The sequence below is a fragment of the Mercenaria mercenaria genome, chromosome 2, assembly GCF_021730395.1.
Source record: "Mercenaria mercenaria strain notata chromosome 2, MADL_Memer_1, whole genome shotgun sequence".
Classification (NCBI taxonomy): Eukaryota; Metazoa; Mollusca; class Bivalvia; order Venerida; family Veneridae; genus Mercenaria; species Mercenaria mercenaria.
The window spans coordinates 14,212,541-14,227,123 of record NC_069362.1 but is presented as its reverse complement, the minus strand read 5'-3'; the positions used below and the strand labels follow the sequence as shown (position 1 = coordinate 14,227,123).

The window sequence follows — 14,583 nt, the reverse complement described above, 5'->3', positions numbered from 1 at the left end:
TCATACAGAAACCTGCAGAACTCAATCACTTGGTTTTTCTCCACTTCCTCCTCTCCCTCCACAGCATCAGTCCTCTTGTCAAACTCACAACTTGCCATTTTCTCACTGTATGAACTCATCTGCTATACAGACCTAAAAACGCAGTTAAAGATAGGTTTAAAATACAAATTTGTTTAATAAAAGCATATTTTAAGACAATAACAAATTTTGTTCTTTTAAATCAAATCTCACTTGCATAGAAGCTTTTCTCTACCCCCTTTCTGAGACCATAAAAGTCCAAATTTTTATGCATGTAACCAGAGCCAAAACCTGATTACACCTGTTTACACTTTACATAAGTAGCCACTGTCTGTTAAACTGGTCAGTCAAGTTGATTATTTAAGATGCTGAAGTTGAGATCTTTCTCCAGTTTTGCATGTCAATAAGATTTAAACTAATTACAATAAATATAGTATCCACTCATCTAACAGTACTACCAAGACAGTGTACATTACCATTGTTAGACTAACCTTAGAATTCTGTTCTAACATTTGTGACCTACACCTTCAAATGGGTATAATTTATATATTTAAAAAAAAAAACAAACAGGTTGCCAGTTTTGCATGTTAATAAGATTTGTACTACGGTATGGCCACACTCCAGAGAGGAATTAAGTTCCTTCATTACAGCCTTAAATAGACATCATAACTCGAAAAAATTCACCACAGACATCAGCGAAAAGACCGCCAACTTCTTGGATGTAACTGAAAAAGTTAAACCACGGACACCGCCATTTGAAGCTACACCAAAATTTAGAACAGTTCCAGGAAGCAAACCTTGGCTGAAGGAAGAATCTACACCCAAAACAACATCAGTTAAAAAAATCCTACACAAAATGAGAAGACCAATATTACTGTCTCCAGTACCAGAATCACCCATCCGATCAACAGACCCCTCACCATCCACCAGCAATACAAGTATAGACACTGTGTGCCAAGATGAAAGAAAAACATTACTAGACATTCAAATAAGTATTTATTCAATCTATGGCATTTTGAAAAGAACTGTTAATTATCATCTACGATTTCTATAACAATTTTCACTAACACTAAATAACAACTGCTCCCTAGGACAATATTTACAATTCTATTTTTAGACATACGTCACGTAACATTTGCTCCCGAATTTTTGTACCTTAGTAGATTTGTTTCTGTTATTTGTTCACCCTGATGAAGATTCGTGAAGAGTCGAAACGTTGGTCATTTCAATAAATCTGTAAATTTTAATCTGTGTTGGTTGTTAGTTCCACTATCTTATCTTACTCTTAAGATTGTACTAGTAAACACAGTATCCACTCATCTAAACATACTACCAAAGCAGCTGTGTGTCAACGTAACCATAGAATTCTGTTCTACCTATTAGTTTAAGTTACAAACACGAATAGCAAGGACCCGGGCCGGCACATTCAGAGATATCTTAAACAATCCAAAATGTAACTCATTGCAATCTTACAGACAAAATTGTAGGCTAAAATTATTTTTGAAAAAATGGTTATAATCATGTTGATTCTAAACACTAAACAGTACCTCACATCTTATAACGGTCAAGCATGACATCACCAATATAGCACCATTTAAGACTTGGTGGTACTTAAGCCTTACTAAGTAACAGCAATCAGAGGTGCAGACAAGTGGGAGAGACAGAGTCAGATGTGATAACCTAGTGTCAACCTTGAAAATATCTATGTTCCCACCCCTGTGATCCATAATACTAGTATATTACAGGTTGATTTGGTAGGTATGGGAAAATATTTTTTAATAACAAACTATTTTCTGTTAATACATAAAATTCCTTTTAACATATATTATAAATGTGTCAGTCTGTTTCTCTTGTATATTTATAATAACACATTTTATAAACACTGAGCTCTCTCTAAAATGATTTGAAAGTAACAAAACTTGCTGCTTTTCTTCTACTGATTTGAGAGGGCTGGGGCTGAGGGCTGGAAAAAAATGTGTCATTAAACATCCAAATTGGGAACTGTTAAAAAGCAGTATTTTTCATCAAATATAATTATATTTAAGACAAGATCTAGATCTAGTAAAGAAAACAAATAAATTTGCTTTTGTCATGAGAACTGTTATCGGATTATTACTGGCCAATTTATCTTGAGATATCACCATTGTCAAATTTTAAAAATATCGTCTCAGTTATTCTTTCATCTCCGAGTATGCCTGGAGTTCTCACTAGAATGCTCAGGATGAACTTACATCCAAAATCTTAATATATCCGAATTTCGTTCATGCTTATAATGTTAAATTTAATGAATGTTCCAGATGCATAAAAATTGAATTAACTGATCAAACATAAACATTTAATCAACAAATATTGAACTGATCATTTAATTTAAGCTGACAACCAAAAGAATTACTGAAAATACAAAATATAAATTGTAAAAATAAATATCTTTACATCAGAGTCAACACAAACGATTGAAACTACATTTGATTGTTACAATACATATTTGTGACATCCTTATGTTCATCGAATGTCAGTTCTTTTCCCAAACTACGTTTACCGGTCACCTTCAATTGATTGACTAACTAGATGTAAAGGAATAAATCTATTCACTTAAAATAGTTATTAACTATCAAAGTCTACACAAGGAGAAACTATCTCTATAAGTTTGATTTGAATTATACAGAGTTATGCCCCTTTTTAACTTAGAATATTTTGGTTAAAGGTTTAGATGAAGTCAAATATCTCTGTTACTGTCAAAGTTTTTGACTTGAAACTTTAAATAATTATAAACTACCAAAGTCTGCACCGGGAGATCCCCCCCCCCCCCACTCCGCGAGCTCTGATTTCAATTTTGACAGAGTTGTGCCCCTTTTACTGGCAAAGTTCTAATTCAGATTCAAGCACTGAGAAAAGTTGAGCTCTCGGACAGCTCTTGTTGTATTTTTTTAATCCTGCACTGTAGATACCTGCACACCTCACGTTTTTAACCTGATTTTACTACACATGTCTGTATATTTAACACTTTTAACTGTTCTCTCTTTGACATCTCACTGTCAATACTTTTGTAAAAAAAATCTTTCCCTTGCACTGACTGCTCATTTGCTAATAATACCCGAAAGGGAAGTTAAGCAGTAAACGAAAATAGAGAGACAATGCCCATGAATGGTATCATAAAAAACAAAGACAAATATCAAACAGGGAATGCCACGTACCAAAAATGCAGCCTCCCCAAAACGAAACCCACAGCACGCAGATGCAGGCACGTGTCCAGGTGGGGGGCCAGGGGGCCCGGGCCCCCCCAGCTGGCTGGCTAGTTACGATTTTTATTACTATGGGCCCCTCAATTAACAAATTTATACACCAGCGCAATTGGCTTGATTTGACAGCAATACACAGGCTAAAGAGTCATAAAACCGTGTCTGGTAGTGGAAATTAGCCCCAGGCATGTTAAAGGTAAAAGTTTATCTGTACATGCTTTGTTGATCACTTGCTTTTTAAACACGGTACTTGATTGGGTAGTGGAGAAACTATTGTTTTTTACTCTTTGGAAGTTAAAATGATCATAACATTGTTGGTTTTGTTAAGTAAATCTTAAAATGAATCTGAAAATTGAAACATTATGATGGTTTGTATTTTGTTTTTACATTAAGGCACATTCCCCAAATTTATTAAATTGACAGATATTTATCCTTTCTTTTAATTTTACAACAATTATGAATTTGAAACTACTGTATCAATTTTACTGGGTCCAATAACCAATAACCTTACTTAAAACCCTCATAGTTTTAAAAGTAGTTTCTCAGTAAATCTTACAAAACGCATCTAAAACTCGCTACTTATGAGGGGTTTTATACATAAAAATATGTGCTGTGATGTTATAGTTTGTACAGTTAAGAGTTCATTGTCATTTGAAATCTATGATGTTAATAGTAATTGTCATAATAGATCTACTTTGTTTTGTTGGAAATCTAAAAACATTTGGCCATTTTGCAAATAAATAAATCGTCTTAAAACTTCAACGATTTTTTTTTCATTATATTTGCTTAGAACACAAAAAATGCAGAAAAAATTCAAAAAATATTTTTTGTGTTTTTATTTATTTGTGAACTTAGTAAATCATTTTTCTACAAATCATGTCATTTTGTATATCAATTTTGAGCAGTTTTAGATAACTTTCTTTTTAGTGAAATTACACATATTATTTTTTTTAATTAGAAAAATGTTTTTTATATTATGATTGAAAGAAAAGGGTAGAATGAATGAAATTTTATTCATTTGATTAAAATGAAGTATAATTATTGCTGACAATCATATAGTTCGTTTTATTATGATAAATAAAGTTGATTTTCAAACCTCTAGCTTCTTTATTACTGGTGGCTGGTTATACATTGGACTGGTAGATATCAGAGCCAATATACTGAGACCTGGGTATCATACAGAAAAATTAAGTTCATACGTTGTGTCTGTACAATCATACATTGAAAAGGCTTGATGAAATGATTAAAAAGTAGACTTTTCCTTAAATATATGATACATTCATGTATCCTTAAATGTGTTTCAGGTAGCAGGAAAATGCATCTTTTCATGTGCCATATTTAAAAAATTTTGACATCGGGAGGGGATACCCCTCCCAAACCCACCCCAGGTTGGGCCCCCCCAGCATAAAAATCCTGGACACGGGCCTGAGATGTGTACACCACAAACACACACACACATACACGCGCACACACACAAAGCCAACACATTAGGACAAAATGAACAAACAAAGGAACACAGTGGAGCACTGCCTTGGAATGGTCAGTGGCAAAAACACAACTGGGGAGCTTAAACCGGTTTATGGTGCACACCCAACCTCACTCTTACCCCCACCATGTTCCAAAGACACGGGACAGTGTAAATAAAAGTGATCCCCTCCAGGTGAATCTCTAACGCACGTAATGGAAACAAAAAGGCATGGCATGTAAAACACAAAAATGCTCATGTATAAATATATAAAAAGCAAACCTTTAGAACCCAAAACGTATGTACTCAATGTCTTTTTAGAAGACAGAGCAACAAGAGAAACACTCTTAAGGGCCCGACGAAACAGGCCAGAAGACAGATATCAAAACAGTTCAGTCCTGGTAGGATTTAAAAACTGCTCATCATAGAGTCCTCCCCCTGCACATTACAGAGAGAAGAATTACCAATTATTTACACATCCATATTTACATTGCTCTAGGGTTTCGCTCAGTTCCTGGAACGTGGCCCTGTCCTTGTATAAAACATGCTTGTATTAGTTCTTCTTATCTAGACCCTATATATATCTTTTAAGGGAAGTCAAAAATGTTATGAATATTCAAAGAGTTATAAAAATAAATATATGTATTTTATACTTCTTTGGAATATTGTTCTGCCACATGTCAATTCTTTTCTATACAATCAGTTACATTTAGCAAGCGCGTAACTGATCTTGATTAAATATGTCAGCGCCCATGACCGAATTGGAGAAACTTTAACACATATTTTCGTTTTCAGTTAACTGACTTGTTTTAACCACATAATGGCCATCAAAAGTGTATACATTGAATCAGAAGCGTATCTAGTGTGTTTGACACATGCACTGTCAACTGAAAGAGAGGAAATTATGGGTTTACTTATTGGAGAAATTGATGAAGAGAACGTCTCCAGAATTTCCGCAGTTATCATGCTGAGGAGGTCGGATAAACAGTCCGACAGAGTAGAAATCTCCCCAGAGCAACTTTCTGCAGCTTCTACAGAAGCTGAGAGGCTGGCAGTTGAGCTTGATCGACCCATGAGAGTTCTGGGATGGTACCATTCACATCCACACATAACAGTTTGGCCATCACATGTTGATGTACGCACACAGGCAATGTACCAAATGATGGATCCAGGCTTTGTTGGGTTGATTTTTTCAGTATTCAATGAAGACAAAAATACTAAGCAAAACAGGTAATGTCAAAAAGTAACTGCAGTGAATTGGTTATTTACTGACTGATTAAAGCGAGTAGTTAGTTGTTTCTGGAACTCTTTTTCAGCAGGAAGGAATTACAAAATAATATGAAATTAGGTGCTACCTAAAAGGCAGAGCTCCCATGAAAAATCACCAGTGCCCGTTAAAAATTAAAGGAGTAGTGCTGGAATTATCTGGAATTATGGATTCGTTTAGGAAGTTTATGTTCTATTAGATGTATTAACATTATAAGTATTAATGATAATTCATGACTTCTGAATGCATGTTTTAGACTGCATCAAGATTAATTCTCGACATGTGAAAACTCCACAAATATTCTGTATATAATCAAAATAAAGTTCAGTATAGATAACATCTGCACCAAGATAAAGAAAAAAAACGTATTTGAATAATTTCTGTTATTCTTATTAAAACTTTTTAAAGTTATGTCTACTGACTACTTCACAGGCACTACAGTGGAATCTGACATCAAAACTAAACACATGTTAAATTTCACATGAATGACTTTAGTTACACAATATTTTCAAAACTCATAATAATACAAAAAAAATGAAATAAAAAAAATAAAATTAAAAAAAAGCTGGTCCGGATGAGGTTCGAACTCACGACCTTTGGATTACAACGCGAACTCGTTAACCAATGCGCCATTGTGGAGTTATGACGTCACCAGGACAAACATAAGTATATATAATAAAGTTCAGTAATGGCAGCGTGACGAAAGTCGTTTCAAAATTAAAAATATTGTATTTTATTTCTTTTTACTTCGTAGAAAATGTATTTAGCACTTATTTCTTATTATTAAACGCTCATTTGCATTTTTATTCAATATTCAAAACAGTAAGCGAGACGCTTTTGTCAACCGTAAACAGTAAGCGTCTACTGACGTCTTTACTGATTAATTACTATGTGCATAGTGTACTCGAAAAAATCCGAACAACACCGATTCCAAAAAGTACCACGAATTTTCAACTCGATAGTATACACAGTTAGATCTCACTATTCATTTTCTTTTTCATACATCTAACTGTAATGCGACTCTCTCGGCGCCGCTTTGCGGCGCCGGTAGCTCTGCTATTACAAAGATTCTGATCAGTCTGGTGAGATATAAATGTTTCCATTGTCATTTGGAACATTTATGTTACCAATAATTGTAACAGCTACCGGGCAATTTTTTAGGTTTTCTGGATAAATGATGTTACAACATCACTTCCTATTAATCAAGGAAGTGTCTAGCCATCTGGTAACTGGACGCCAAGCATGCTTTCTAGCCGTCCAGTTACCAGACGGCTAGAAAAACCTCAGGGGATTTTCTAGCCGTCCGGTAATAGATTTCCTAATGAATAAGTAATGACAGCCGTTATTTACTACAGATATCGATGCTTATCTGCAAACAAAATTTTGTGTGAATACATACTAAAGATTTACTTTTAATCATCTGGAATAAATCACTGCATTATTTAGCTGATAAAACGAAAGTTTGCTGAAATCAAAATTGGTGAGATCGCCGTGACATCACTCATTAAAATCTGTTCATCTGGTAGCGGACAGAACAATGTTTTTATGGGATCGGAATTTTTAAATTTTAACAACTTTTTCACTGGATTTTCAAAGTTAAAACAGTTTTGAAATACTTACAATTTTCATATTTTAGTATTCAAAATTTATTTTAATGAATGACTGTTTTGAATGACATAAAATTTACATGTAGCTTCAGTAGCGGCAGTGAGATGTTAAAAACTTCTAAAGCTTTCCATTCATCAAAAAAAAAGTATTTATGAATTTGTGTTTTAAGAATTAAGGTTAAGGCCGAATTAGAAAAACATCACTTTTTACAAAATAACACATGGACATTCAGCGATCAATGTTTTATCATTTCTAAAAATAGAATATCAACAGATTTTTATAATATATATTTTATATAATAACAGTTGAAACTACATGTATATAAAATCATTACTTATTCATTAAAAAATCAGTTACGCAACGGGTAGAAAATCCCCTGAGGATTTGCTAGGCGTCTGGTAACCGGATGGCTAGAACGCAGGCTAGGTGTCCGGTGACCGGACGGCTAGACACTTCCATTAATCAAACATGCAGAACTAGTGGACGCATTGGTCGAGAGGGCTAAGACGCTTTCCTACGGAGGTGAAGGCCCCGGGTTCGATTCCTAGCTACTCCCATTGCGTCCTTGGGCAAGGCACTTTATCACGATTGCCTCAGTCGACCCAGCTGTAAATGGGTACCAGCAAATTGCTGAGGGTAAGGTGTAATTGGTTTTAACTGTTCTTAAAATAGGGTCGCTCAAAAGCTCTACAGAGCTTATGTTCATTGTTTCACAAAGTGACAGTAAATGAAATTTACCTTTACCTTTAACAGTTACTATTGTTGTGCATTTTAACCTAAAAAGAAAACTATCTCAAATCCCTTGTCTGGAAAATCTAATTTTCAGGATACAAGTGACATGTTTCCAGGCATCAGACAATGGTTCAGATTATACCCGTATTGAAGTTCCGATGCACATTGTGCCAAGCAAGAAGATAGGTTCAGCTTGTATACAGTCCTTGGTGACACTTCCAGACATTCTTACTATGGAAGAAGAAGAGGCTTATCAGAGGTATCTGTTTAATACAAAAACATGACTGTAGAATAAGGTATTTGTACCATTCCATATAAGGCCACACCAAACTGATTACCTGTTTGTCGGATTTCCTGCACCAACTAGACGGGAAATGAAAAAAAACATTTTAATTTTTTTACCGCCTGCACCTGGCATATTTTTTGCGCTGGGTCAAAATCAGTAGGGACGGAAAAAAATAGGAGGAAATTCCGAAGTTTAAACAGACCTTGCTTGTAATTTATCAGAACATCAGAAGAACATGTTCTCTGACACAGCCACCGATTCGACTACGAAGTCTCCCTACCACACAGAAGGCTTCGGTAGTATCAGTTTATTCGATTAAATTTTTGTAATATTCATTTGCTTTAAAAAATTGGGCATAACAAAATGGCAGCCCCCTATGTCTGCAAGTATTTCCAGCAACAGCTGTTGAGATTTCCCCAAGCTGCAGTTTTACAGAGTTGTTTAGGGCTGCTGCGCTATACAATAAGATGAATCATTACACGTAAAACCTGCCGGGGGCATGTTTACTGTTTCTCAAACGTGGGTTTTTGTTTTTGTTGATTGTTTTAACATATTCTTTATTTGGTTCGAGTGATATTAAAGATGATACATGATAATACATCAGGAATTCTAGACATTTGCTTATGTCACTCAAAAGTGTCAACATTAATTTTGTTTTGTATACTTTGTATAGTTAAACCTTCAAAGTGCTGGATTTTCATTTGATTTCTGACAGTAAAACCCAGCCTGCTGACTTAGTCACTTAGCACCGAATAGTACCACCTCAGATTAGCAGGTTCAGCTGAGTACTGTGTGATCTGCATTTGTAATAGTCACATGTTATCCAGCACTTTAAGGGTTAAAAGGTCTTATGTCACGAGCAGAGAAAATTGTTAAGTGATATTTCAGAATAATAATAGCGCTGATATATTTCTTATTTTTTATTGTATGTATCAAACATTAAAAATTCAATGCTCCAAAGACAATGCTGTCTGCATGTTACTTCACACATATTAAAATTTTGTTTGTCCGGCTTATGAACAGAAACACACTTGATCCGGTGTTAAATATGACACGAGTGATTATTTACTCACTCTCCTCTCACTGCAAAAAATGATTATTTGAAAAAAAAAAAAAAATTTTTTTCTTTTGCTCGCCCCAAATATTTTTGAAAAAAATCCGAAGAACAAGACATCAGTTTGTCAAAACTCAAAAATAAAACAATTTATTCAGTTTTATTCATACACAATATGTTAGTTACCCATAGCCTAGACACTGGTCCTGAAATTTTAAATTACAAAAAAGCTATTAAAAACTAAATTTAAAGGATGAGTGTTAATAAATGTCATTGTAAATATAGCAAATAGTCTTCAATCCATTGATAGATATGAATTCCCTGATTAAAACTGAATTATTGCAGGAAGAAACTATCAGACCGTGAAGTAATTTTGAATTACATAAATTTATATTGTATGACATCAGAAAATGTTCCACAGTCTAAGAAAATAAATTTTAGATTATTTAAGCTGAAGTTTAGATAATATTTGATAGAAATGTTTGTATTATCTCATAGTTTCTACCTTGTAACTTTTTTCGGAAATCCAATGAGTTTTACTAGAGTTATTGCCTTTAAGTCAACTTGTATGATCATGTAATCTTTGTTAGCTTGCAGCTTGACACTACTTTCAGATTACAGTACAATACAAAGGCTTTATCAGAATTTCAGCTAGTGGTGCCTGGTCTTACGACACCGGTGGTCTTCTTTCACATGTGATCTTTGGCACAAGTTTCACTGTATTTAATAAAACATGTTTTACTTCATACTGTTTAATGGTTGTATCAATCCCCATTTTCAAATCCCAAATAACAGGTAAAATACCCAATTATTTTATCCTAAAATTGGCAAATTTCTTATTTTGGCTAAAAGCTCTTGATTTTCGAGACAAAAATTCTACTGTTTCTTCCCATATTTTGAGGAAGTGCAGTTGATAGCCTATGTTGGGCAACTGGTTTTGTGTCTTCCTGTTTCATGTCACATGATTAAGTAGAAGTGAAATAGTTAATGGTGTTGTAAGAGTGTGTGTTAGGTATCTCTAAATGTTCCTAAGTGAACATACACAGTATCCATGTCAAATAATTAATAAGAAACATTTGTTTTTAATGTTTCAGGGCTGCAGAGAACAAAGACATTGACCTTATTACAAAGGTCCACAATGCATCCGTGTATACAAAGTCTCTGTGTCATGTGATAGACGTTATGAATGGACCAGTCCTACAGACACTTGAAAACAGGTTGGAACGGAACAAAAACAGAATTCACACATTGGAAAAAGAGAAACAAGAACTGTTGAAAATTCTTAGTGAAACTTGATTAGTGCCTGAACTAATTTTAAACATCTACGGTTTCAAAATATTACTATTGAGTAATTTTTCAAAGAAAGCTCGATTTCTTGAACTCATAGTTGACTGTTAATGGTTATTAAATTTCAAACTTCAACTTCACTCATAAGACATTTTTCCAAGTGTCAGTGAAAAGTATTTTGTGTCAAGCTATAATAGTCATAATGAGTACACTCAATATGCTAATAATGATTTTGCTTGTGCATTGCTAGATTACATTTAGTTTATTCACACACTTTGCTTCCCTTTGCCATGCATTATTTCTCAGCAATGGTTCTTATATGCATGTATCACTTTACTAGAAAATTTTCCAAGACATGAGACATGAACTGCAATTGAATACACAGTGTTACTAAGGAAAATAATAACTGAATCCAACAATAAATGTATTTTTTGGATTGACGATAATTATGGTAATATAGCCACTATGGACTGTTTTTCAAAGGTGATTGAATCTTTTGGAACATGTTTCTCCACTGACATCAGAAATTATTTTCACCTTGAAGACCTGCAATGTGAATTTTCATTTTTCAAAGTTTCATCAAAAAGATAAATTGTCTCTTTTAACATAATAATTTCGGTATTAATTTGGAATTATGTGCATTTTTTCAAGTAGAATCCAGCTGAAATAGATGTGTGTAAAAAGGGTGGAGGAAATTATAGCTTTTAACCCAATGTACCAAACTCTTCTATTACCAGTGTGAAATAATAACTTTCCAAATATGACTTTTCTAATTTTGACTGGGGCAGTCTTTTTAAGAAAAGTCAAACTGCATGCAGGCATTGCTTCCCTTCAACTTCAGAAATCTCTACCTATAGGTAAGGGAGATCACTGTGTAGAAGATTGAAGAAAAGAACTATTATTTTATTAGTACGATTTCTTTATTTCTAAAGCATCAGCTTCAAATACTTATGGAGCATTATCGTTAATTTAACACATTTAAATGCAAAGCAACTGAAAATTGCTTTTACAAAACATTCACCAAAAACACACTTTTTGCAGTAAGATGTGCATAATGCCACTTCAAAGCAAAATTTGAATGAAATATGGAGTCAAAGAAGTTGAAAAATGCTTTAAAATGTATTTGAGCCGTGCCATGAGAAAACCAACATAGTGGAATTGCGACCAGTAAGAATCCAGACCAGCCTGTGCATCTGCGCAGTCTGGTCAGGATCCATGCTGTTCGCTAACAGTTTCTCTAATTGCAGTAGGCTTTAAAAGCGAACAGCATGGATCCTGACCAGACTGTGCGGATGCGCAGGCTGGTCTGGATCCATGCTGGTCGCAAACCCACTATGTTGGTTTTCTCGTGGAGCGGCTCATTTGTTGGAATACTTTTGAGTCTTGAAAATGAGCAAAAGATTAAATAAATGTTATATTAGCAAATGTCAGTGCTCTTTATCTTTGAGACACAAAAAGATTGCATAATAAACCCTGATTGAATAATTGAAAACTGTTGTGTTTGCAAATTGCAACTTATATTGGGTTTCAACTTTGATATTTTGTTGTTTAACACTGGTAATACTCAAGAGTCACAGAACTTAGAAAAGAACAAACTAAGATAGATACACTGCAGATATCTTATTAATAACTCTATGCTTTCAGTAATATAAAACTGAACTTCAGTTTTCATTGGGTGAATTTTAACTATGAATGAGAAGCCCCTAATACAATATCTGGAAAACTTAACTCCATGTTAACTGTTAATGAAATGAAGTGGCTGAGTGTATATAGTCTTCAGTGCCTTGAGACTACTTTATGTACTTTGGATCTATATTGCTTCATTGCAAAGAGGCATCCATATGCATTGTTCTGTTTTTCACTAAATGTTAACTATTACTTTTTACCTCGATTTCTCTTTAAATACAAGGAAATACTGTTTATATTGTACATTATTCTAAAGAACTCCAATGAAAATATGGACATAAAACATCTAGAAAATATCTTGGTTAGTTTCGAATTTATCTTTAAAAAATCTGATAGGTTACTTTTGCAATGTAAAGTATCATGAAATCAACTTTTTCCTGCCAATTTTGTACATTAAAAAACAAACTTAAATTTATATAGGCCTGAATCTTTCATAGGGAGTAATACTGATTTGGCAACAAAACAGACATTGATAATTTTTTTAAAATGTGTTACAGAATAATGTATCTTGCAAAATATAGCCAAAATTCACGAAAGACCCGGTTATGGATCTGGTGGATCAGCAGTAAATAAGAAATTATTAAGTTGTGCTCGTTTGTTTTTCACATAAAGCCAGTTTTTATTAGACTGTTCAGTCATTACTGGCACTGTTTTTCAAGAAACTTAATCTGTTACTTAGTTTGCACAGCCTATCTGACCTGTGTGTAAATTTTGATTCACAGCATTCATCCTTTCTGTTTCCTGTGTTTAGAGGCAAGTACATTTGTTTTTGGGAGGCCTCTAGCAATATAGTGTAGTTTATACCAATTTATCTAAGCTTGAATCAAAACTCTTCAGTTAGCTTCTTAGGAAAATCAGTCAAATTGTTATATAAGGAGCCAGGCATCAGTGACCCCAATTGGTTCAAACGCAGGACCTCCTAGCCGAGCATCAAAGCCTTGCCTCTTTTTACTTTGAGTAGGTCTTTTGCCACCAGTAGAGTTTTTTTCACAAGTCTATGTCTTTTTCCTCAGTGAAGACTTCATGAAGAGTCGAACTTTGCTTAAATCTTTTTCCACCAGTAAAGAAATAGATGGTGCCTCGATGATTTTACACCAGTAAAAAATGGACAGCCTTTGTTTAGGTCATTTTGTACCAGTAAAGTAGTGAAAAGATCAATAAATTATTCCCCAAGTCTTTTTTTTTCACTCCAATAAAGAAATGAATAAGACAGACTATGCCAGAGTCTTTTTTCTCCCAGACTGAGTAAAGAAATGAATTGACAGACCATGCCTTTTTCTCCCAGTAAAGAAATGAATTGACATATTTTGCCAGACAGACTATGCCTGGGTCTTTTTGTGCTCCCCCCCCCCCCCCCCCCCCCCACATGAGTGGTGGGGGCATATAGATTTGGTCTTGTCCGTGTGTCTGTCCATCCGAATGTCATGACTGGCCTAGCTAAAAAGTATTTGATATAAATTGATGAAACCTTGCATGAGTCTTTATCATGATATGAACTTGAGCACCTCCTATTTTTCATCTGGGTCCTCTCCCTATTTCCAGAGTTATGGCCCCTGAAATAGTCAAAAATGTTCATTTTCACCTTGTGATGCGCCTAGCTCAAAAAGTATTTAATATAAATTGATTAAACCTTGCATAAGTCTTTATCCTGATATGAACTTGCGCACCTCCTATTTTTCATTTGGGTCGGCCCTCTGTTTTCAGAATTATGGCCCCTGAAATAGTCAGAAATACACATTTTCACCTTGTGACACACCTCAAAAGGTATTACATATAAATTGATTAAACCTTGCATGAATCTTTATCATGATATGAACTTGTGTAGCTCCTATTTTTTGTCTGCCTCCACCCCCTATTTTCAGAGTTATGGCCCCTGAAATAGTAAAAATGCACATTTTCACCTTGTGACACACCTAGCTTAAAAAGTATATGATATAAATG

General features: G+C 34.4%; 1 protein-coding gene across 1 annotated transcript; it reads left to right on the top strand.

Moving 5' to 3' along the window:
* Positions 1-5,438: 5,438 nt before the first annotated feature.
* LOC128550756 (lys-63-specific deubiquitinase BRCC36-like) lies at positions 5,439-13,859 on the top strand. Its single transcript, XM_053530478.1, has 3 exons — positions 5,439-5,952; positions 8,424-8,588; positions 10,764-13,859. Exons 1-3 carry the CDS (start codon positions 5,543-5,545, stop codon positions 10,963-10,965), a joined length of 777 nt encoding a protein of 258 aa, XP_053386453.1. The 5' UTR covers positions 5,439-5,542; the 3' UTR covers positions 10,966-13,859.
* Positions 13,860-14,583: the final 724 nt, after the last annotated feature.